Consider the following 21,199-nt stretch of genomic DNA (forward strand, 5'->3'; position numbering starts at 1 on the left):
TGGTGTCATTTACATTGTCGTATAGACTTTTGGAATTGTTGCGTGCACCCAGTATGGACTTATGGATTTGTTCTCAACACCAAGCACAGCCTGATGGAATTGTTGCATACACCAGGTATAGGTTCAGTATATGGAATTGTGTGCACCTGGTTTTGGCTTGTGGAATTGTATTCTGTTGCCAACAACACAATGACCACTAAGACCTGGCACTCTGATCCTGGAGGAAGCCACATAAATAGTTTTTTTTCCTGTGCAAACGTTGCTGTGATTGTCACTCCCAAACTGGCTGTGATTTTTGCAGGTATCCACTTGCACTTTGCATTATCTCAAAACATTTGTTCTGATCTGCTCGCTGATACTCCTGTGTTGTGAAGAAGGCATTTGAGGAACGACGAGACGTAGCTTGGTCATGAAGAAAGCATACCCCAAGCGTCTTGTGAATGGCTGTTACCAAGTGTGCAGAATGGAAAATTTACTTATTTTGAGTAATGTTTGCAGTTGACACGCTACGGCAGCTACCGTAGTAATTAGAACGATTTTGAAAACACGTCCATGTAGTAAAACCCATGTGGACCGGACAGCAGTTGAGTCGCTCTCTGGGTTACTCGCTTCATAAAATCCAAGATTTTGAAATGTTTTCCCTTTTCCCCACAAAACACTGAGCTTGGAGGTTCTTCAGTATCTTCTTACCTCTGCTCATATTTTCCCTGGGCTGGAACCTGGAAGGATAGTCTAAACTCGAGGTATGTGCACTCATCTTGGAGCTATCTCACCTGGGTTGAAATCCTGACCCAGCTATAAACTGTCATCCTGGTGTTTCACATACAATGTGTGCGCCGGCCATCAAGTGGACATGAAGCTGGGTGTCCCATCTGTGTTAGCACTGGTCATCAGTGGGAAGGCGACGGAAAACCACCGTGGCATCACCATCACTAATAAAGTGCTTCAGCAGCACTGACGCTCTGTCAAGTTTCATTTGATCATTGCATGGGCAGTCTGTGATTGCTGGTTGCATCACTCCTGGGAGCACGACTGCTGCTGATGTAGTACCTCCTGTAGGAGAGGGAGGACATTCAAGGAGGAGGGCTTCAAGGAGAAGGAGGAGATTCAAGGAGAAGGTGGAGATTCAAGGAGTGGGAGAAGATTCAAGGAGAAGGTGGAGATTCAAGTAGTGGGAGGAGATTCAAGGAGAAGGTGGAGATTCAAGTTGTGGGAGGAGATTTAAGGAGAGGGAGAAGATTCAAGGAGAGGGAGAAGATTCAAGGAGTGGGAGGAGATTCAAGGAGAGGGAGGAGATTCAAGGAGAAGGAGATTCAAGGAGTGGGAGGAGATTCAAGGAGAGGGAGGCGTGGGCTCCGGTCGAGTTGGTATAAAAACGAGCAGGTGTAGTGGGACAGTATTGACTCAAGCAGGTGACTATTTATACGATTTGATTTGAGACTAAGATTATTGCATGTTTATAATAATAATGGATGTGAATGTTTGGGCTTCAATAGATTATTGGAAGGTTAAAATGCATATCGGTGCTTGAGGGGCTTTTTCTTCTAGTTCTTACGTGTGCAACCCAAGGTTGTGGTTGTGTTGCTGATCTGGGGGAGCAATAATTGTGCAAAGTGGAATTCTGGACATGTCGATTAGGTGGTTGACCTGCCCCATAATAAATGATAGGATCATTGGGTGGACCATTTTTGTTCAAACAAGTCACAAATGGATGACTTTACAGCTTTTGGGTGGAGGAAAACATACAACAGGATGTCTTGGAGGACTTTGTGGACCCTCAGGATCTAAACAGCCCCCTTACTCATCACAGAATCACATCTCGCTGAATTGTTCAACTCGTGATGTCTGTCTTGCATCAGAAGAATTTGATTTTGGGATGACAAGGGTGACAGATGTAACTACAGGACTTACTCTTTCTTCTTTCTCCGCATCCAGCTTTCTTATTCCTACAAGCAGATGCAGTCCTGGGAGGAAAAGGAACTCCTGAATGGGATGGGTTCACTGTGATCTCCCTCTCGTTTTATCCAACTCCCATCTGTGCTTTATCTCCACCTGTTTAAAAACTTCCTTTGTGTTTATCAGTTAACCCTTTCCTTGCTTGCACCCCAAGTCAGGTTCCCCACTCCCCGTACCACACCCCTCCCAGTCCACACTATCACCCAATTTTGCTCCTCCCCAGACACCTTCCCCACAACCTCTCTCTTGCCTTCGTCCCACATCTCTGATGATGGCTATGGTTGTCCTGCCCTCGGTGTTGCTCCTGCTCATCCTCCTGCAGCCAATGCGACTTGTCGGAGTCTCAAGTGAGTCGAAAGCTGTGACGTGTAAGTTTGCAAAAATGGAAGTTTCAATCTAACTTCTTGTGAATGTAATAAACACCCTAACAGTTTTGAGATTCAGGATGTTGAATGAAGGCTCATGAGCATTGTTGTACTAAACACAATAAGAATGAATAAGAGTTGTGTAAATATGTTATCACCAAGAGGTATGCACGCACAATCACCTCGAAGCTGTCTTGCCTGGGTTTGAATCCCGACCAGGCTATAAACTGTCATCTTGGTGTTTCACAGGCCTGGTGGTTCATCAATGTGTGTGCGGTCCCCCGGATGGACGTTAAACGGAGGTCCTGTCTGCCGAAATTCATTGGTGAATGTTACAGATCCCATGGTGTCGTACGTGAATAGTTGGCGTGCTATCGCCAGCACCCTGAACAAATTACAAATGCTGCCCTGCCTTCCTGAATCGGAGTGGTGACTGGACGAGGGTTGTAGCCTAGTAACTGCTTTGGCAGCACCGACGCTGATGGAGGCATGGTACATGATGATGGTGGACTGGGGAGAATCATCTGGATTTCCATGAAATCTCTGGTCCATTCAAATTTACCTGAGACTAGTTAATGATGTTGTGGGGTCTTTATATTCTTTCTCTTTCTCTTTCTCTTTCTCTTTCTCTTTCTCTTTCTCTCTCACCCACTCCAAAGTGAAGGCTCATGGAAGAGCAAGGTGTTGGATGGTATGAACTGACGAGAGCAACTGTTGGATGCAGCAAGCAAGGGAATGAACAAGACAGCGTGGGAAGAAACGCTGTAAACAAGAGGCTTGGGCCAGGAAGGGTAAATGTGGTTAATAAGGACAGGGGACAACATCAGACGGTGGTTGATGGTCTGCTTCAACTGTAGAGACGAGTGGGATAACACTGCCTCCGGAAGTTGGTTCCACATACAGGAGAGTTGAAGAACAAGAGTTTAGGTGTAGTCAGCCTGGATTTTGGAAGTTTATCCAGGAAGCGGTTAGTGTTGCTGTTGGAGGGGTAGTGGAGGGTAGGGGGGTGGGGGGAGTAAGTGGGAGCGAAGCAAAACCAGAGGAGAGGAAGTTAAAAAGAAAACAGAAGACTTCGACTTGCCAGCAATGTGAAAGCAACGGACCTTGTTCTTCGGCCTCTTCATGCAAGATTCCAATAATGTAGCGAGCTTTAAAATCCACGGAATCTAGGAAAGACTGATCTGATGTTGGAGCACCAGCCCATAGGGGAGAGCTATATTACATTGAGCTCTGGACAAAGGCTTTTTAAATTTGTATCTTATATTTTTTTAAAGGAATAACTTGGAATGACAGAGGAGGCCCAGTTTGTGGTTGCCTTTGATGCCAGCCTTTCTTTATGGCTGGCCTGGGAGAGGTCATGGCTGATGGTGAGGCCTAGAAGTTCAAGATATTGAAAGCTCTACCATGGAATGAGGCATGACGTATCATCATCCTGTTGCATACAACAACGGAGAATGTGGCGGGTTTTTTTTAATTTTAATCCCATGCTGACCTAATTGCACAAATGATGATTTACAATTCCCACCTCAAGCACCAATATAAATGTTTTCTGATCACTTTTAATCGACAATTTTGCTCCATAGGATAGAGGTAATGTAATGAGAGTCCTCAGCATGCTACGTTGGATGTGTGTGCGTGTTTGCAGGGTGTTTGGATGCTTGTGCAGTTTGCTCTTCTGCGAATGGCTGCTTGTCTTGCCTCCCAGGATTTTTCTTCCTCTTACAGAGAGAGGGTCTGAGGCAGCGTGGCCATTGCCTGCGTCGTTGCCCACCTGGGCACTTTGAGAAGCACCGTACGGAACGCAGCGTCTGTGCAAGTGAGAGGGGAAAGATGGATCCAGGAGGAATTTGGTGAAATTGGTTGCATGAGATGGTTACTTCAAATCTGGCCTGGCCTTTTGCAGTTTCTAATGATACAGGTAGGCCCCAGATCCACTTGTTGTTGTTTACAGCCTTAATTTTTTTGTTTTTAACTTCTCAGAACCAGGAAACAGGTACAGTGGGGGTATATTGACGACGCTTGCCAGAAAGTAATCACAGTGTACAGTCTCACGACTTGGTACCAGGCTTCGTGAAGCGTAGTTCACGCTTGCTTTTCCTGGGCATTTGTTGGCACGAGTACTGAATTTTTTTTTTTTTTGCCCAAATCCATTTTTTAGACCCTTCGTTGTCTGGGTCCGTGGCGATTAAAATGGTACTGTTTCAAACTTTGTGGATCAGTGGTTTGAGTGGAGATTCAAAACTGACACACAGACACTGGATCTTATACAGATGTTACCTCTCAAGGTATTTTCCAGCTTTGCATGTAAACACTTGTCATTTATGACTGGAAGCTTTCAAATTTCAGTTGTTTAGACTTATTTAGGATGCGTACATAGTGAGTACAGGAGATTGTTCATAATAGGACTCGTTTGACAAAACTTGCCAGCTTCAAGGTGGTCCTTCGGGTTGCTGAATGGATTAAAGTCACAAGGTGACAAACGTAGTCTGTAAAGGGTGATGTGCTCGCACTTCACTACCCATGTTCCGCAAAGTAGCCGTTGTCAGCTGCACTGGGTGAGTGTGCACAATCAATTTGAATCAATCATGCAGAAAATGACACCATTTTTATGATACCACTGCTTCATTATTGCTGGCTTCACCTTGACAGTGCACTATAGTACTGTGCACGGATGGGTCTCCTTTCTTCAAGGAAATCGAGGTCAAGAATCCATTACAAATCCCAAAACACAGACGTCATCACGTCGCTGGCAGAATGTTGACTTTTTGAATTCCTTCGGTGTTGGAGATTCAGGTTGACACCTTGTGCTTGCCCTTTTTGATTCTGGATTGTTGTTTTCAATTAAAGTTTCATCACAGGTCACAAAATGACGTCAATGAAACGGATATTGGTGAACCGATCGAGCTGAGAACTCGGGGACGAACAAGTCAAAGTGAAATGCTTAATGGTTGTCTTGGCGGTCATCTTGCGTTAATTGGCAGGATGGCTGAAAGGTATGCGCACTCATCTTTGAGCTGTGTTTCCTGCTCTTGCAATCCAAACCCAGCTACAAAACGATCGTCCTGGTGTTTTGCACGCAGGGTGAGGCATCAATGTATTCACAGTTCTTCGGTTGGATCTGAAGCCGGAGGACCCGTCTGTCAGCGTTGGTTGTTGGTGGACTCCAAAAGTTCCACAAGTGTCTTTCATGAAGAGTAGATACAACATGGCCTGCACCCTGAACAAATTACAAATTCCTGCCCTGACTGATTTCTCTGAAGGCAATGGCAAACCACCACCCAGCACAATCCTTGCCAAAAGACTGCTTCGGCAGCACTGACGCTGTCAAGGATACGGTACATTTTATTGATGGAATTTGTCCTGAATAATAGACTCGACATGAGCAACGTTAATATTCACTTCCGGTCTGTCACAATGAACCAAAACTCCAGGCAGTCAAAGTGAGGTCCTCAACTGAGGCACGTGGTTTATTTCTGGTCCATCTTTAAATGACACGTTCCAAAGTCAAATCTGCACGTCGTTATCATGTAAGGCAATCACTATATTTGCATCATTTGTAAATTTTTGATCCTTCGTTGAGTAGCTATTTCATAATTATTCCCAGTTCCACCCTCTTTGTAATCTCACTTTCTGCCATCTTGATTTTCCGTGCACGCATTAAAGCGATTATCATGTGACTGGGAGTATTGGTTCCTCTCTGTACTACTGTTACCTTTTTTGTTGTTGTTGTTATTCCTCCTTTCCTTCCTATGTACATCCATCCCCCCCCCCCCCGCCCTCCCAATACCCTTTGGTTGTCTACAAACCTGCTGCCCCTCGTTATTGAGCTCCTCCATGAGTCTGGTCCCTTGTAGAGAAAAGAAAATTGGTGACCCACACTACAAAGCCAAATTCTCTCAAAATAATACATCTAATCCTCTTTTCGTTTTTGATGAACAATTGTCCGGGTCAAATTTTAACCATCATCATAATAATGGATGAGTTGGACAGGAGGTGATGATGACATGGATGAATTTTAACATGACTCACAGACTGCCCTTCTGCTTTCCTAGGGTGCAGAGTGCCCGATTGTGCACAGTGCTTTGGTGTCGGGTCGTGTACCATGTGCTCCCCTGGGTACGTCTTGCTTCAAGGCTCCTGCTCGTCCACTTGTCCTCATGGTTTTCAACCCGATGCACACAATGTGGAATGCACACCGATTGGTAAATCCCACTATCTATATATACATATATTGTTACGGAAATGGCCCTTATTGGACTACTAAATATAGGATTAGCTCAGATACCCCATTAAATGCATGTTTAGCTAGGTTGTGTGGTAAAATGGAGGTTACATGTGTGTCGGGAGGTATAAGAGGCTGTTTTATTGTTTGTGCGGTGGTGCTGGAACGAGAGCTCCCTCTTCTTCCTACCCCATCCCGGACGAGGCCCCGCCCAGTCGGCTGAGAGGGTGTGGCCAAAAAGAGGAAGTGAAACTCAGAGGCCACGAGCGCCGGAAAGAGGAAGTGAAACGGTAGTACAAAAACTGCGGGTGGCTTCGAAGCGAGCGAACGAAGGCTTCGTAAAAGAGTTCAGTGTGTGGAAACAGTCGCTCTCGAGGCATGCTCGTGTTTGGAAGTGAGCGAACGTAAGAGAGACGGCCTGTGCGTCGAGTCTGCCTTTTTGGGGCAGCGGGAGAGGCGCCTGCACGTCGAGTCGGCGATCGACTCTTATGAGGAGGTGATTCTGCAGTGAGAGAGACGGCAACCGGCTTTGAGAGGCGAGTGTGGAAAAGGAAAGAAAAGGTAATTCTATAGAGAAAGAAACTGAGAGGACAGAGATGAGAAGTCGGGCTTCAAGGCGGGAAGGCAAGAGAGGAAACGATGGAGCCTCTGACGGTCCCTGCTCACACCAACGGCTCGACACGTTTGCCGATCCGCTTGTCGGAGTCCGGCACCTCGATTTGGGCCTTGTCTGGTGCACAAGCCAGGCCTGGATTTGTGTGCTGGACCTTGGGAGAGATCGACTGAGGCCCATCGTTGATCTGGCGGTCTCGTGCCATCGACATTACGCGGGGTCAGAGCGCGCACAGACCGCGTGCGGTGCGAAGGGGGCAAGAGTACGACGCCTACATTTTGCCACGCGGCGCGTTCGAGCTGGGGGCTCGAATCCGTGGACATCCACTTGTTGCGAGTGACATTCGTGCTTTTTGACACTTTCCTCTCGTCCATGAGACATCACCAAGTACTCTGTCTTGCATGCATGCTGTCTGTCTGTCTTGTTTGCACGTTGTTTAAGGCATATCTCGGTAGGGACCTCCTCGAAACCTGTAGTCCATAGTTCCCTAGTTAAGAACGGGTTAAAGATTGTTAATAAAAACATTGTCATGAATGGTTTGCTTGTGTCGTGTTCCCCGATGTTCCCCAATAAATCTGGTTGATTCGGATGAAGTTGCCGCTTTGAGTTAATTCGTGTCACGTCGAGGAACGATCCGTTTGATTGGCATATAAAACCAAAATGGTTACAGACTGGCAGAAAACGCTCGGCATCTGACACAACCAGTCTGTAACCGGGGTCTATTTCCCCAACTGGTAAGGCACAAGGATTACGTTGGTATCGCGATTGAAGACGCGTGACCCGAGGCCTGTGCTGAGCCGGCCGGCGTTATAAACCCTTGAGATCGCGGTGGTGAGGGTGGCACCAAGAGTCGGGCGAGAATCCCGCCACCCCGGATCCGCAACAATATACATATATATTTATTTATTTATTTTACACAAAATGTTTCTGATTTCAGGGAAGCCAAATAAAAACAATTAGTTTGGGAGGTAATTTATCCACATCGGATAATTTCGCCACCATCCCTGAATTGACACCTCTTCCAGAAATGAGGAAATGTGGTTTTAAAATAAAATAAATAAAAATGTTCCTTGTTCACACCACAAAGTATTCCGTTCCGACAGCAGTAACCGTTGTGAAGCGTTCCAAGCCGTGAGCAGGGCCTACCGTTTCTACTTCTTTCCAGAGCTACCAATGACGTGTTTGCGTGACAGGCTATTGCAGGTCCATTGCCAAGGACGGTGTTTGATTTCTCACCAGCATGTTTGGCACGACCCTACCTTTATTTCCTTCAATGCAAATCTCAGCTTTTGTATTTTACCCAGACATTGCCACTGGAAAAGAGCTGCACTGAAACATGATCTGACACCTGTTCATCCGTTCCACTTGGCACCAGTTGCCATTCTCTGCACTCCCTCATACTCAAAAGTATCAAAAACTCTTTTGACTCAAAAGAGTGCGTCGATGAGGCCTTAATGTGTCTGCCATTTTGGCCTCACCAGTGTGGCAGTGGGCTGGTAGCATGATGACAAATGGTTGGAAATATGATGATTGTGCGAGACCAAAGAACAGTTCAATTCAATTTCAATTTAACGTCCACTTCAAAAATGAAAATGGAAAACTTAAATGTCAAAAAAAGATATAAAAAAAGCTCCATAGAATTACTCGATTTAACCAAATAGAAATACTATAAAATGCATAAAACGTAAAAAAAAGAAATAAAAAAAACCTGAGAACACAAAGCACATCTCAAAACAATGACTAACGAGAAAAAGAGCCAATCAGAGATTGCAGACCCTTGCCGGGACTGCTTTTGTGTGGTGTTTGTATACTGGTATGTTCCGTAATTAATGAAAGACATTACTGGAACTGCCACTTTATAACTGCTGGCAGTGACGACCGGGTACCAAGACGTCCCACTTTGATAGGACACATGACCCTGGTCCATGACATCTATTATTCAATTGAATTCAGAATGGGATTAAAATAAATTCAATACAAATCAAATGGAAGACCAAATAGGTACAGTCCTGCGTTGGAGTCGTCAGAAGGAACCAGAACAAGCACAAAGCAAACATGAAGTTATCAGGAGGATCCTGGATAGGATTCGCGTTTCAGCTGCTACTCCTCAACCCTCAAACCCATCCAGGCACATCCAAGTGAGCCTTATTTTAAAAACAAAACAAACATAACCTAAATCAGAGAAATTAAATAATTCTGGCTGCCAGACCATGCAGTTGCAGAGAAAAACACTAAAGTTCTAGGCAGACAAAAACAGACAGACAAACAGACCCAAATGCAATACCCTCTCATCTGGCGAGGGTACCTAGAGTTCATAGAACACCTTACCTCATGCAGCATTCAATTGTATATTAAATTGAAATGAAATAAAGATTGTAAAGGCTGCATTAAAAAAAAACAAACATTCATTCCGGAAGTTTACCGCCATTGACGCAGTGTCTTTTACACCACCTCATCTAATACGTTGCATTAGTTCTTTGCGCTTGTCGTTTGTGTCCTTTATAACGTCCTTTAAAAAAAGTCAGTTTCCATTTTTGGAATGATTTAAAATTTGACTGCCAGACAGGCATATATATATATATATATATATATATATATATATATATATATATATATATATATATATATATATATATATATATATATATATATATTGTTGCCAATTCGCGCCCGCCGGCGTGCGAGCGGCCACGTAACTCGAATCGCGGCACGTCGCCCACCGGACGGACAATTCTGTCGTGACCCTCTCGGACTAACGCCGGGAACTAGTCATGGGTGGGCCTTTCGGCCTCACCACGATCGTGCCAATCGGCCCCCCCGCGTGGGATAGGGTTGTTCACCAAATTCGACCTACCTAAGTACCCACACGGAGGGTAGACCGGGCGATCGCACCTCGCCGCAGGTCGACTCCGGACTCGGGCCACTTTAAGCGACCCGTTCCGTACTATTGGGATAACTGAGCGGTGTTATCGTCAACCTCGACGGTTCTGATTAATTATCGGGCGTATTTAGCCCACTACCAACCCTTTACGTGAAGTAAGATGGAGATTCAATTAAAGAAAAGACGAAGTGAAATGGGAAAAACAGTTCAAAATAAGGCACATTTATTCCGCGGCAAACGGAAAGCACACATATACAATTACAACAATTATGCACCAAAAGCAAATGTAACAAAAGGAACACAACAATGCAGATCTACTACCTACTATGCGAGCACACGGCAACACTTACACAGTTTTACTTTACAGACTGCGCCGACAACACATATACTCAAAAGCAAAAGAAAGGGGCCACCCTCAAATACAAGGGGACAGACGTGGTCTGTGGGCACGAGACCGGGTGGAGCCTACCCGTCTTGTGATGAGCCGCAAATGTCGTGGCGGTGCCCCGACTCCGCGCTCCTCCGCGGGTTTCGTTGGCACTGCTTGGAATGGGGTGGGAACGGGGCCCCCTTTTCGCACTATCTCAGCGCGGGGGGAAACGGGGGGTTGTTGATGCTCTGGGGAAAGAGGATAGCTGGCTTGCTTGGGTCCCACGACGAGCGACTCCACTGCGACCTCGACCGCGTTCCCGGCTTCCCCTCTCTTCAGCTCCCCGACAGACTCCGAACCCCGACAGACTGACTCTCCTCCAGACCCGTCTTGACTCTCAGAAGGCCGCAGAAGGAGAGGCGAAGGTGGTGGAGGGTCTAAAGTGGCGGTCCCTGGCCACGGTGACACTTGGAATGGCGGTGATGCGATGGTTGCGAGAGCGAGTCATGACGGTAAAGGTCGTGGCTGTTGGCGTTGTTGTTGTTGTTGTGAAGCGGCGTTGTGGTTGTTGTGTGATGGCGGTTGAGACGTGGTTGGTTCAAAATGAAGATAGAACAGAAAAACGGCTATCTTAAAGGGTCGCAGCCCGAATGAATCACATTTATTCCCTCTAAACAATGGGTTTGGGGCTAACAACACATGTACTTACAGAGATATCTCACCTACGGGACCTGAATGGTGGTTTGTGAATTTCCTCAACCACAACAATATATATATATATATATATATATATATATATATATATATATATATATATATATATTGTTGTGGTTGACCAAATTCGCAAACCACCATTCAGGTCCCTTAGGTGAGATATCTCTGTAAGTATATGTGTAGTTAGCCCCAACCCGTTGTTTAGAGGGAATAAATGTCATTCATGCGGGCTGCGACCCTTCTAGATAGCAGTTTTTCTTTTACTATCTTTATTTTGGATCAGCCGCCATTACTACCACCACCAACCACGTCTCAACAGCCATCACACAACAACCACCAACCGCAACGCCGCTTCACAACAACAGCCACGACCTTTACCGTCACAACTCGCCCTCGCAACCATCGCATCACCGTCATTCCCACGCCGCTTGTGGGCACCGATACTGGACTCGTGCAGGGCGCGCACCGAGCAGGGGTGCAAAAGCGCCGGCCTTTCCGAAGAAAACGGATCAAAACTGACTCACGCCCACTTCTGTTCCGTCCTATCGGTGAGCGTGGGGCGATTTGGCCCCGCCTCCAGGTACGTTGGAGTGTGGTCGCTATATGCAAATTCATGGATCAAAAAGCATTCACGCCCACTTTTCCTCGGTCCAATGGGGAGCCAGTTAGAGGTGAAGGGTCGGAGGTAAAGGGTCGAAGGTGAAGGAGCGAGGCCACGGGGGATATAAACGACCGCGTTCGTCAGTCAAGGGAGTTGTCGGTGGAGCTGGGAAGAAGTGGTAGTAGTCAGAGTGAAGAGGACGGAGCTGTGGAGAGGTGGCGGCGGCGGCGATGGCGGTCGAGGGGGTGCTCGTGTCGGAGTCGGGGAGCTGCGGAGGGAGAGGCCGGCGGCGCGACCGACATCGTGGTGGAGAGGCTCGTCGCGGGACCCGTGACAGGGAGATATCCTCCATCCCCCGAGCATCAACAACCCCCTCCTGTCTCCCCCCGCGCTGAGATAGTGCGAGAAGGGGGCCCCGTCCCCACCCCATACCAGGCAGTCCCAGCGAGGCCCGCGGAGTCGGGGCGCCAGCGCCATTTCGCGGCTCACCACCAGACGGGTAGGCCCGACGCGGTCTCGGCCCCAGGCCCGCCTCATCCTTGAGGGTGGTCCTTTTCTTTTGCTTTGGGTATATGTGTTGTCGGCGCCATCTGTGAAGTAAAACTGCATTAGTGTTGCCGTGTGCTCGCGTAGTCGGTAATAGATCTGCATTCTCTTTTATATTTGCTTTTTGTGTAATATTGTGTTTCTTCTTCTTTTACATTTGCTTTTGGTGTAATTGTATATGTGTGCTTTCCGTTCATCGTGAAATAAATGTGCTTTATGTTGAACTGTTTTCCCGCTTCGCTTCGTCTTTTCCTCTATTGAATCTCCATCTAACTTCACGTAAAGGGTTGGTCGTGGGCTAAAACACCCGATAATTAATTGAACCGTCGAGGCCGACGATAACACCGCTCGGTTATCCCGATAGTACGGAACGGGTCGCTTAAAGTGGCCCGTGTCCGAAGTCGACCTGCGGCGAGGTGCGATCGCCCGGTCTACCCTCCGTGTGGGTACTTAGGTAGGTCGAATTTGGCGAGCAACCCTATCCCACGCGGGGGGCCGATTGGCACGATCGTGGTGAGGCCGAAAGGTCCACCCGTGACTAGTTCCCGGCGTTAGTCCGAGAGGGTCACGACGGGATTGTCCGTCTGGTGGGCGACGTGTCGCGATTCGAGTTACGTGGCCGTTCGCACGCCGGCGGGCGCGAATCCGCAACACTGGTGTCAGGTCGTGCGATACAAACTCATCGCCCTCCTCGCGGCACTGGTATTGGAGAACGGGAAAACGGGCTCTCCTGTCTCCAGCTAAATTCACGGGAATCGGTCCAGGGGTGAGAGGAGCGACCCCGATTCCCTTCAAAGTACGAGCGAGCTAAATTAACCCTTTACGAGAAATAAGATGGCGTCTCAAGGCGAGCGGGAGCCGGGGGTATTAGAAATGTATATGTGTAGTAATGTGTAGAATCCATGGCTCAGGACGAAATCCCCGTGCAGGAAATGTTGGTTGTACAGGAAAACGAACTCGCCCAACTGAACCCAGAGCCCGAAATAGCAGCGGCCGCGGTGTATGACACCTTCCCTCCCCCCCTCCGCCAAAACCCCCCGATCTTTGCCGAATCGGCTCACCCAAGCGCACCCGACATGGCCCAGCTATGCGCCATGCTGGCGGAAATGACAGCGAACATGAACAAGCAAATGAACGAAGTGAAAACGAGGATGGATGCGAATACACAAAGAATGGACGAAAAGATGGATGCATACACAAATGAAATGAAAAACGAAATGGAAGGAATGAACAAGCAAATGAACGGAATGGAAACAAACATGAAGGAAGAAACTAAAAAGCTGCGGGGTGAGACGCAGAACATGGGCCGAAGCCTGCAGGCGGGCATGAAGGCAGTGACCAGGGAGCTAAAAATGGCGACTCCACGTGTGGGAGCGAACGAGCTGGAAGGGGGTGCAACGGCTGTCGGGCCCGCGGTGGAGGCGGGTGACAAAATAATTCGGGGGGCGTGTTGGGCGAGGGTCGTGACAGAAAAAGTGACGGTAACCGTGAGGGACAAACTAATTGGGGTGACGGAGACGTGCACGAGGGAGATAACAAGGGAAGAGACGGAAATAATAGTTGAGACAAGGGAGATAAAGGGTGAAGAGGTGACTGAGTTGGCAGAGACACGGGAGATGGGAACGACAGAGGGAAGACTACACGATGAAGACGGGGTAAGTGACGCACACACACACACGGAGGTAGTGGAGGATAATGGGGGTGAGCTCGCGGACTGGGTGGAGACCCGGTGCCAGCAGTTGGATGGCCTCCTCCAGGAACGAGGGGAGGGAGTATGCCCCCTTGAGGCGAGTCACGACCAGGTGGGTTCGGTCGTGCTTTGCGAGTTCGAGGGGAGAAGTGCTGCGAACGGGTGCACGGAGAGCTTGGGGGGTATAGAGGCCCCGGAGACCCTTGTGGGGACACGAATCCCCAGTGTGGTTGTCCCTGTGTGTGTGGTGCAAGAGGTGAGTGCGTCCCCGTGTGTGGAAGCGACCCCGTGTGTGAGTGGTGTGGTGGCGATTGTGCCGGAGTACGTGCTTCCCAGCACGCCGTGTGTAAAAGGGGCACCGCAAGTGGAAGAGGCCGTGTGTGTGAGTGAAACGGCCAGTATGAGTGAGGCACCGCGGGTGAGTGCCCCCGCGTGTGTGAGTGAGGCACGGTGTATGAGTGAGGAACCGCGGGTGAGTGCCCCCGCGTGTGTGAGTGAGGCACGGTGTGTGGATGAGGCACCGCGGGTGAGTGCCCCCGCATGTGTGAGTGGTGTGGTTTGTGTGAGGGAAATGGCACGAGTGAGTGGAAGGCCGCGAGTGAGGGGAGCCACGTGTGCAAGGGTAATGGCATGCGTGAGTGAACGGCCGAGTGCAAGGGAGACCGTGTGTGTGAGAGAGCGGTATGTAAGGGAGATGTCGGTGGGCATGTGTGAACATGCAGCCGCGTCTCCCGGGGTGAATGTAATGGAATGGAGTGTGAGCGTCGTAACACGCGGGAGTGCGTGTGTGGAATGGCGACGACGGCGACATGTGAGGAAAGAAAGCCGAGTAGCGGCTGTAGTTGTTTCGGGGACCGTGCCGGGTTCACCCAGCAGCGAGCACGAGGTCCGTGCTGTGCAACGCACGAGGCCCCCACGTGCTCGCTTGCGAGAGTGAAGTCCCGGTCCGGAAACGCACGCGGTGGATTTGCCGATCCCGCGGACGGACAAAGTTTAGGCAGGATTACGGATTTGGACCGGACGGGTTCTCCACGCGATCGTGTGTGTTAAGCTCCAACGGGCAAAGCACATGTGTTCGCGTGGGGAACCCCGCAAGACGTGGGGCTTGTGGTTTTTTTTATGCGCACGGTGACGTCATGGCTGCACGTGGGGTTGGAATCCGGCAGGAGGGGTATCCCTGCCGGATGGTACCGTCCAAGGAGGGACGAGGTACACGTGCAGCTGCATGACGTCACGGGCAGGTGCAAAGTGCGCGAGCTGTGAGTTTCCGCGCTGGTGCTGCGCATGTAAAGAAAAAAAAAAAAGCAAGCCTCACTTTCGGGTGCACAGGATTCCTGGGCAAGGGGTGGAAGACCCCCTTGAACAGGGCACAGGATGGAAACTAGTTAGGGGGAAGGGTTAGCTTAGTTAGACCGACTTCATGGGGCAGGGGTAAGTCCTCATGGAGTCCGTGGAATGGATTAGTTAGAGGGATTGTAGCGAGATTTAGGTTGGGAAATAAAATGATTTATTTGGAGACAGTGACAGACTTGTGGATGTGTAGAGTTGACGTAGTTTAGCTACATAGTGTTAAAAGGAACGTGCTGTAGTTTAAGGGACGACGTGGGAGCACGAGTTAGTTAGGGGATGCAGATAGGAGGATGGCAGAGTTCAGCGGTGAGTGTGTTGAAGAGTTGGTGAGTGAAGTGGAAGCATGTGCTTGGTGAGTGAGTGAGGCCAGCGGGTCTGTGGGAGTGGAGCGAATGGGGAATGCATGGTGCGATGAGTGATTGGGGGGAGGAGTGACTCCCGCCCAAGGGACCCCGGGGTCAGTGTAGAGTGAGTTAGGGGGTTAGTCAAATTTACAAAATGGAGGTTGTTTTGTTGTTGGTGGGAGTGTAGGCTCGAAACCCGTTTGGAGGGGTGCAGGAGCCCTGTTGACGGGCTGGGAGCGTGGCTGCGAAAGGTGAGTATCGCTGAGTGGGTACCCCGGGCACCAGGCTAGTCGGCCGTGGTAGGCCAAGGGCCCATGGGGGGCCGGGATAGCGTAGTGGGCACGGGTGCGCCTGCTTGGTGCGGGGGCCCGGGGTGCCATTAGCCGCGTGGGCAGTGTTGTGGGCACGGGTGACCCTCGGAAAGGGGCCTGGGAAGCCAGCCTGCCACGTGTGCGTTTCAGGGGAGGTGCCATGGGGGGCACTCCCCGGTGTTTAGGGAGCTGGTAGGCTCGGAGGCAGTGTAGTGCCCGGGGGTGCCATAGCGGGAGAATCGGCAGAGGGTCGTGCCTGCCAAAGGGAGCCACGTGTCCCAGCCATGAGACCGTGTGAGGGCACGGAGAGAAAATTGGGGGGCGAGGCCCGAAATTGTGAGGACACTAACACAGGCGACGGGAATCTGGGTTGTTAGAACCAATAGTTTAAGCGAGAGGCGCTTGTTGAAAGCCCCGGGGTAGTTTAACAGTTAATGGTTAGGGTAGATTAGGAAGTGTACCCCTCCGCACCATCCATCCCCTCGCTCTCGTTGTGGGCCGCTGGACCCACTTTGGGTTAGATCGCTGAACTCTGGGGAGGCCATTCTGAGGCTTCGTTGGGCCTCGACACAGGACGTTAGCTCTCCCTTATTCCCCTCCGAGAAGGGAACGTAGGGGTTGGGAGTAGGCTAGGTGACAGGATAGGTTAGCCGAACAAGGACGATAAAGGGGGTTCGGGGACGATTTATAGTGGGGAAGTAAAAATAAAAAAATAAGTTGGGGCTAAATTGGGGTTTGGACAAATAAAGGGAGTGGGTATGGACAGTGACAGGCAAAGGCGATAGGTTGGGAGGGAGACCGTAGGGTAGGTCCGAGCCCACCTTCCGAGTGGCCAGCACCACCGCACTCCCTCCACCAACCTCCACTGAACGGCGAAGGCTGGCCAGCTTCATCTGCTGGCTGCGTTGCTGCAAGGCAAAGGCCGGCCCACTTCATCGGCAGCTGTTGTTTTGCTGCAAGGTCTGTGCCGGCTGGATCGTCTGCAGCTGCTGTGCTGCAAGGCCTGTGCCGGCCGGATCGTCTGCAGCTGTTTTCTGCAAGGCCTGTGCCGGCCAGTTCGTCTACCGGCTGTGTTTGCCTGCAGCGGCCTTCTTCTGCGGGCTGTGTTTGCCTGCTGCCTTTGCCATGCCATGCCCACTGCCCACGTTCACCAGCCCCGTTCAATTTTGCTTTGCCCCCCCCCCCCTGTTCATTTCCATGCGCGCCGGGATCATCGTAAAAGCAACAGTTTGCAAGCTGCAAGAACTGCCCTGTTGGCAGCTACAACACGGGCCTGCAGTGGCGGCCCGTGCACCGTGTTTGCGTGCATCCATTCATCCATCCATTCGTTGTGCTCATTGCGTGTGCCACTTGAGCTGGCACGGAGACTACGTTTGTGCAGCCCATGCACCGTTGTGGTTCACTGCGTTCAGTTCAAAAGGGAAGGCCTTGAACTGCGTGTGAGCAGCCGGCCACGTTCCCTGTCACCTGCATTGTTTGAGCCAGAGACTGCATGCGAGCAGCCTGGCTCCCTGCTAACTGCTTTCTTTTTGCAGAGTTCATTGATGCTGGGCCATGGTTTAGTGTAAAATTTGTAAGTTAAGGTTAAGATGTACTGTACATATGAGTGCGCCCCCGGCATGTTTGTCTTAGCGCCGGCAATTTTATTTAAGTCGTCCGTGTGAGTGAGTTTGTTTAGGTAGTTACTCAGCCCTCAGGTTATTTATTTTGGGGACACGAATACCATGAATGTCGCACTCAGGGATCCGTAGGTAAAATGTACTAGGGGAGAACTACACATGATGGCACACGAAAATTTGACGACTCGGGACGAGTCTGTAAAAAGGGGAGGGGGTAGTGTTGTGGTTGACCAAATTCGCAAACCACCATTCAGGTCCCTTAGGTGAGATATCTCTGTAAGTATATGTGTAGTTAGGCCCAAACCCGTTGTTTAGAGGGAATAAATGTCATTCATGCGGGCTGCGACCCTTCTAGATAGCCGTTTTTCTTTTACTATCTTTACTTTGGACCAGCCGCCATTACTACCACCACCAACCACGTCTCAACAGCCATCACACAACAACCACCAACCGCAACGCTGCTTCACAACAACAGCCACGACCTTTACCGTCACAACTCGCCCTCGCAACCATCGCATCACCGTCATTCCCACGCCGCTTGTGGGCACCGATACTGGACTCGTGCAGGGCGCGCACCGAGCAGGGGTGCAAAAGCGCCGGCCTTTCCGAAGAAAACGGATCAAAACTGACTCACGCCCACTTCTGTTCCGTCCTATCGGTGAGCGTGGGGCGATTTGGCCCCGCCTCCAGGTACGTTGGAGTGTGGTCGCTATATGCAAATTCATGGATCAAAAAGCATTCACGCCCACTTTTCCTCGGTCCAATGGGGAGCCAGTTAGAGGTGAAGGGTCGGAGGTAAAGGGTCGAAGGTGAAGGAGCGAGGCCACGGGGGATATAAACGACCGCGTTCGTCAGTCAAGGGAGTTGTCGGTGGAGCTGGGAAGAAGTGGTAGTAGTCAGAGTGAAGAGGACGGAGCTGTGGAGAGGTGGCGGCGGCGAAGGCGGTCGAGGGGGTGCTCGTGTCGGAGTCGGGGAGCTGCGGAGGGAGAGGCCGGCGGCGCGACCGAGGTCGTGGTGGAGACGCTCGTTGCGGGACCCGAGACGGAGATATCCTCCATCCCCCGAGCATCAACAACCCCCTCCTGTCTCCCCCCGCGCTGAGATAGTGCGAGAAGGGGGCCCCGTCCCCACCCCATACCAGGCAGTCCCAGCGAGGCCCGCGGAGTCGGGGCGCCAGCGCCATTTCGCGGCTCACCACCAGACGGGTAGGCCCGACGTGGTCTCGGCCCCAGGCCCACCTCATCCTTGAGGGTGGTCCTTTTCTTTTGCTTTGGGTATATGTGTTGTCGGCGCCGTCTGTGAAGTAAAACTGCATAAGTGTTGCCGTGTGCTCGCGTAGTCGGTAATAGATCTGCATTGTGTTTCTCTTTTATATTTGCTTTTTGTGTAATATTGTGTTTCTTCTTCTTTTACATTTGCTTTTGGTGTAATTGTATATGTGTGCTTTCCGTTCATCGTGAAATAAATGTGCTTTATGTTGAACTGTTTTCCCGCTTCGCTTCGTCTTTTCCTCTATTGAATCTCCATCTTACTTCACGTAAAGGGTTGGTCGTGGGCTAAAACGCCCGATAATTAATCGAACCGTCGAGGCCGACGATAACACCGCTCGGTTATCCCGATAGTACGGAACGGGTCGCTTAAAGTGGCCCGTGTCCGAAGTCGACCTGCGGCGAGGTGCGATCGCCCGGTCTACCCTCCGTGTGGGTACTTAGGTAGGTCGAATTTGGCGAGCAACCCTATCCCACGCGGGGGGCCGATTGGCACGATCGTGGTGAGGCCGAAAGGTCCACCCGTGACTAGTTCCCGGCGTTAGTCCGAGAGGGTCACGACGGGATTGTCCGTCTGGTGGGCGATGTGCCGCGATTCGAGTTACGTGGCCGTTCGCACGCCGGCGGGCGCGAATCCGCAACAATATATATATATATATATATATATATATATATATATATATATATATATATATATATATATATATATATATATATATATATATATATATACATATACATACATAATCAATAAAAATTGTGAATTGCAGATGCTGTCACCAAACGAAGAGGCAAGAAGGCTGGCAGGAGTGGTCGAAATCGTTGTCTGAAAAGGCGATGGGAGAAATCCATGGGCGAATGAAACTTACAGCGAGGGGAGCAGCATGCTTGGTTTGGGTTTGTGAGGTTGGTGCGGGGAATGAGAATGAGGAAATGATTGAGGTTTTAAACATCAGAATAAGATGTAACCTCATTTACCATCATTGCTGACATTGTACCCTATATTCCTGAACGCTTCATAGGTTAACGAGAAGTTTGGTCGTCTCCGCGCGTATTTTTGGGAGACTGATGGGGGTGTTGTGGATAGCGAGGGAAATGTGAATGCTTTTTGCTCAGCATGACCTACCAGGGCTAAGGTAATGTGGCCATTTACTTAATATGTACATAAAACAGTTCATTTTCCTCCCAACCAATTATCTTGGGGACAGAATATGTATATCGCCTTGTGACATGAACACGTTTAACCATTTCACGAACATGCATCATCCTTTGTTCACCTCCTCGTCATGCCAGTTAGGTAACATATTTCTCTGTTGTCTGTGATTATTCCTTCTGACCGGCATTCTGTCTCCAGTGTTGTGAAAACGTTTACTCGTAGTGTGCTGCACCTACACCATTGCACAATAAAATACAATGGACTGAACCATGAGCTATTTCCTCATTTGTTTTCCTACTCTCTGCATTGTTCATGTCATATATGCCGGAAATAACAATAGGATGCCATCTAACACCTACGCCCCCTCCCTGGACCAGGATTCCCGAAGTACTGAACCTCGATTTGGATTGAAACTGTATGTTGAAGGTAGTTGTGAATTCCAGAAAAGAACTAGCAGTCTGTGTTTGTGGCAGAAGAGTTTAAAACAAACAAACAAACAAAACAAGCAGTCATAGACTGGTACTTACGAAATCGTCAACTTGACCTCTGACCTTGTCTAATAAAAGCTGTCTCGAGAGAAGGTAGCGACGCAAACCAGAAGTTTCTAAGATGATTCTGTACCAAACCATCAAAAATCAAATGTTTTGGATGTTTGACCTCATTGTGACCTTGACCTTTGACCGATTTTGACCAAAATCTAATCAGCGCTCACCATCACCCTCCTGAATCACGTGGTGTAATTTGACATTGGTAGCTTATTCCGTTCTCAAGTTATCGTACCTACAAACACACACAAACAAACACACAAACAGATGACGGAAGTCATCAATATACTTACGAAATCTAAGATTTCGTAAGTAATAAATCCGCCATTGCACGACATTGCCGGGCGCCAATGTCCCCTGCAGCATGTCGAAATGGAATTGGGAGGGAGCAGTGTCCTTCTGATGTGAATGATACTTATGTGTTCAAGTGTACTTCTGAGATAAATATGTACAAATGATAGATCAAAAATACTCTTTATAGTCAAATCACTTGGTCACTGTCGTGTCCAAATATCAGGTTCCCAGCTCAAAAGGTGCCTGAGATATCGCCCGGGAAACAAACAAACAAACGCAGTAAAAACTAAGTACTCTCTTCGGTGCCCGGCGATGACTTCCTGCATCGCCTACCGATGGTATTGGGAAGGAGCG

At 49.5% G+C, this 21,199-nt stretch overlaps 1 protein-coding gene across 1 annotated transcript; it reads left to right on the forward strand.

The window, feature by feature from the left end:
- The first annotated feature begins 127 nt into the window (after positions 1-127).
- Positions 128-20,301, forward strand: LOC147009913 (R-spondin-2-like). The gene is made up of 5 exons (XM_085862943.1): positions 128-1,412; positions 2,180-2,303; positions 3,967-4,137; positions 6,374-6,523; positions 19,621-20,301. Exons 2-5 carry the CDS (start codon positions 2,225-2,227, stop codon positions 19,710-19,712), a joined length of 492 nt encoding a protein of 163 aa, XP_085719069.1. The 5' UTR covers positions 128-1,412; positions 2,180-2,224; the 3' UTR covers positions 19,713-20,301.
- Positions 20,302-21,199: the final 898 nt, after the last annotated feature.

Source organism: Eptatretus burgeri, chromosome 17, assembly GCF_056783735.1.
Source record: "Eptatretus burgeri isolate ZD-2024b chromosome 17, Ebu_testis_v1, whole genome shotgun sequence".
Taxonomy (NCBI): Eukaryota; Metazoa; Chordata; class Myxini; order Myxiniformes; family Myxinidae; genus Eptatretus; species Eptatretus burgeri.

Excerpts from the sequence above, each read along its gene's own strand:
- LOC147009913 (XM_085862943.1), top strand. The coding sequence starts at position 2,225 with ATGATGGCTATGGTTGTCCTGCCCTCGGTGTTGCTCCTGCTCATCCTC. Across the intron at positions 2,304-3,966 it reads GCGACTTGTCGGAGTCTCAA|GGTGTTTGGATGCTTGTGCA; the intron begins GTGAGTCGAAAG and ends GCGTGTTTGCAG. Across the intron at positions 6,524-19,620 it reads TGTGGAATGCACACCGATTG|ATGCTGTCACCAAACGAAGA; the intron begins GTAAATCCCACT and ends TGTGAATTGCAG.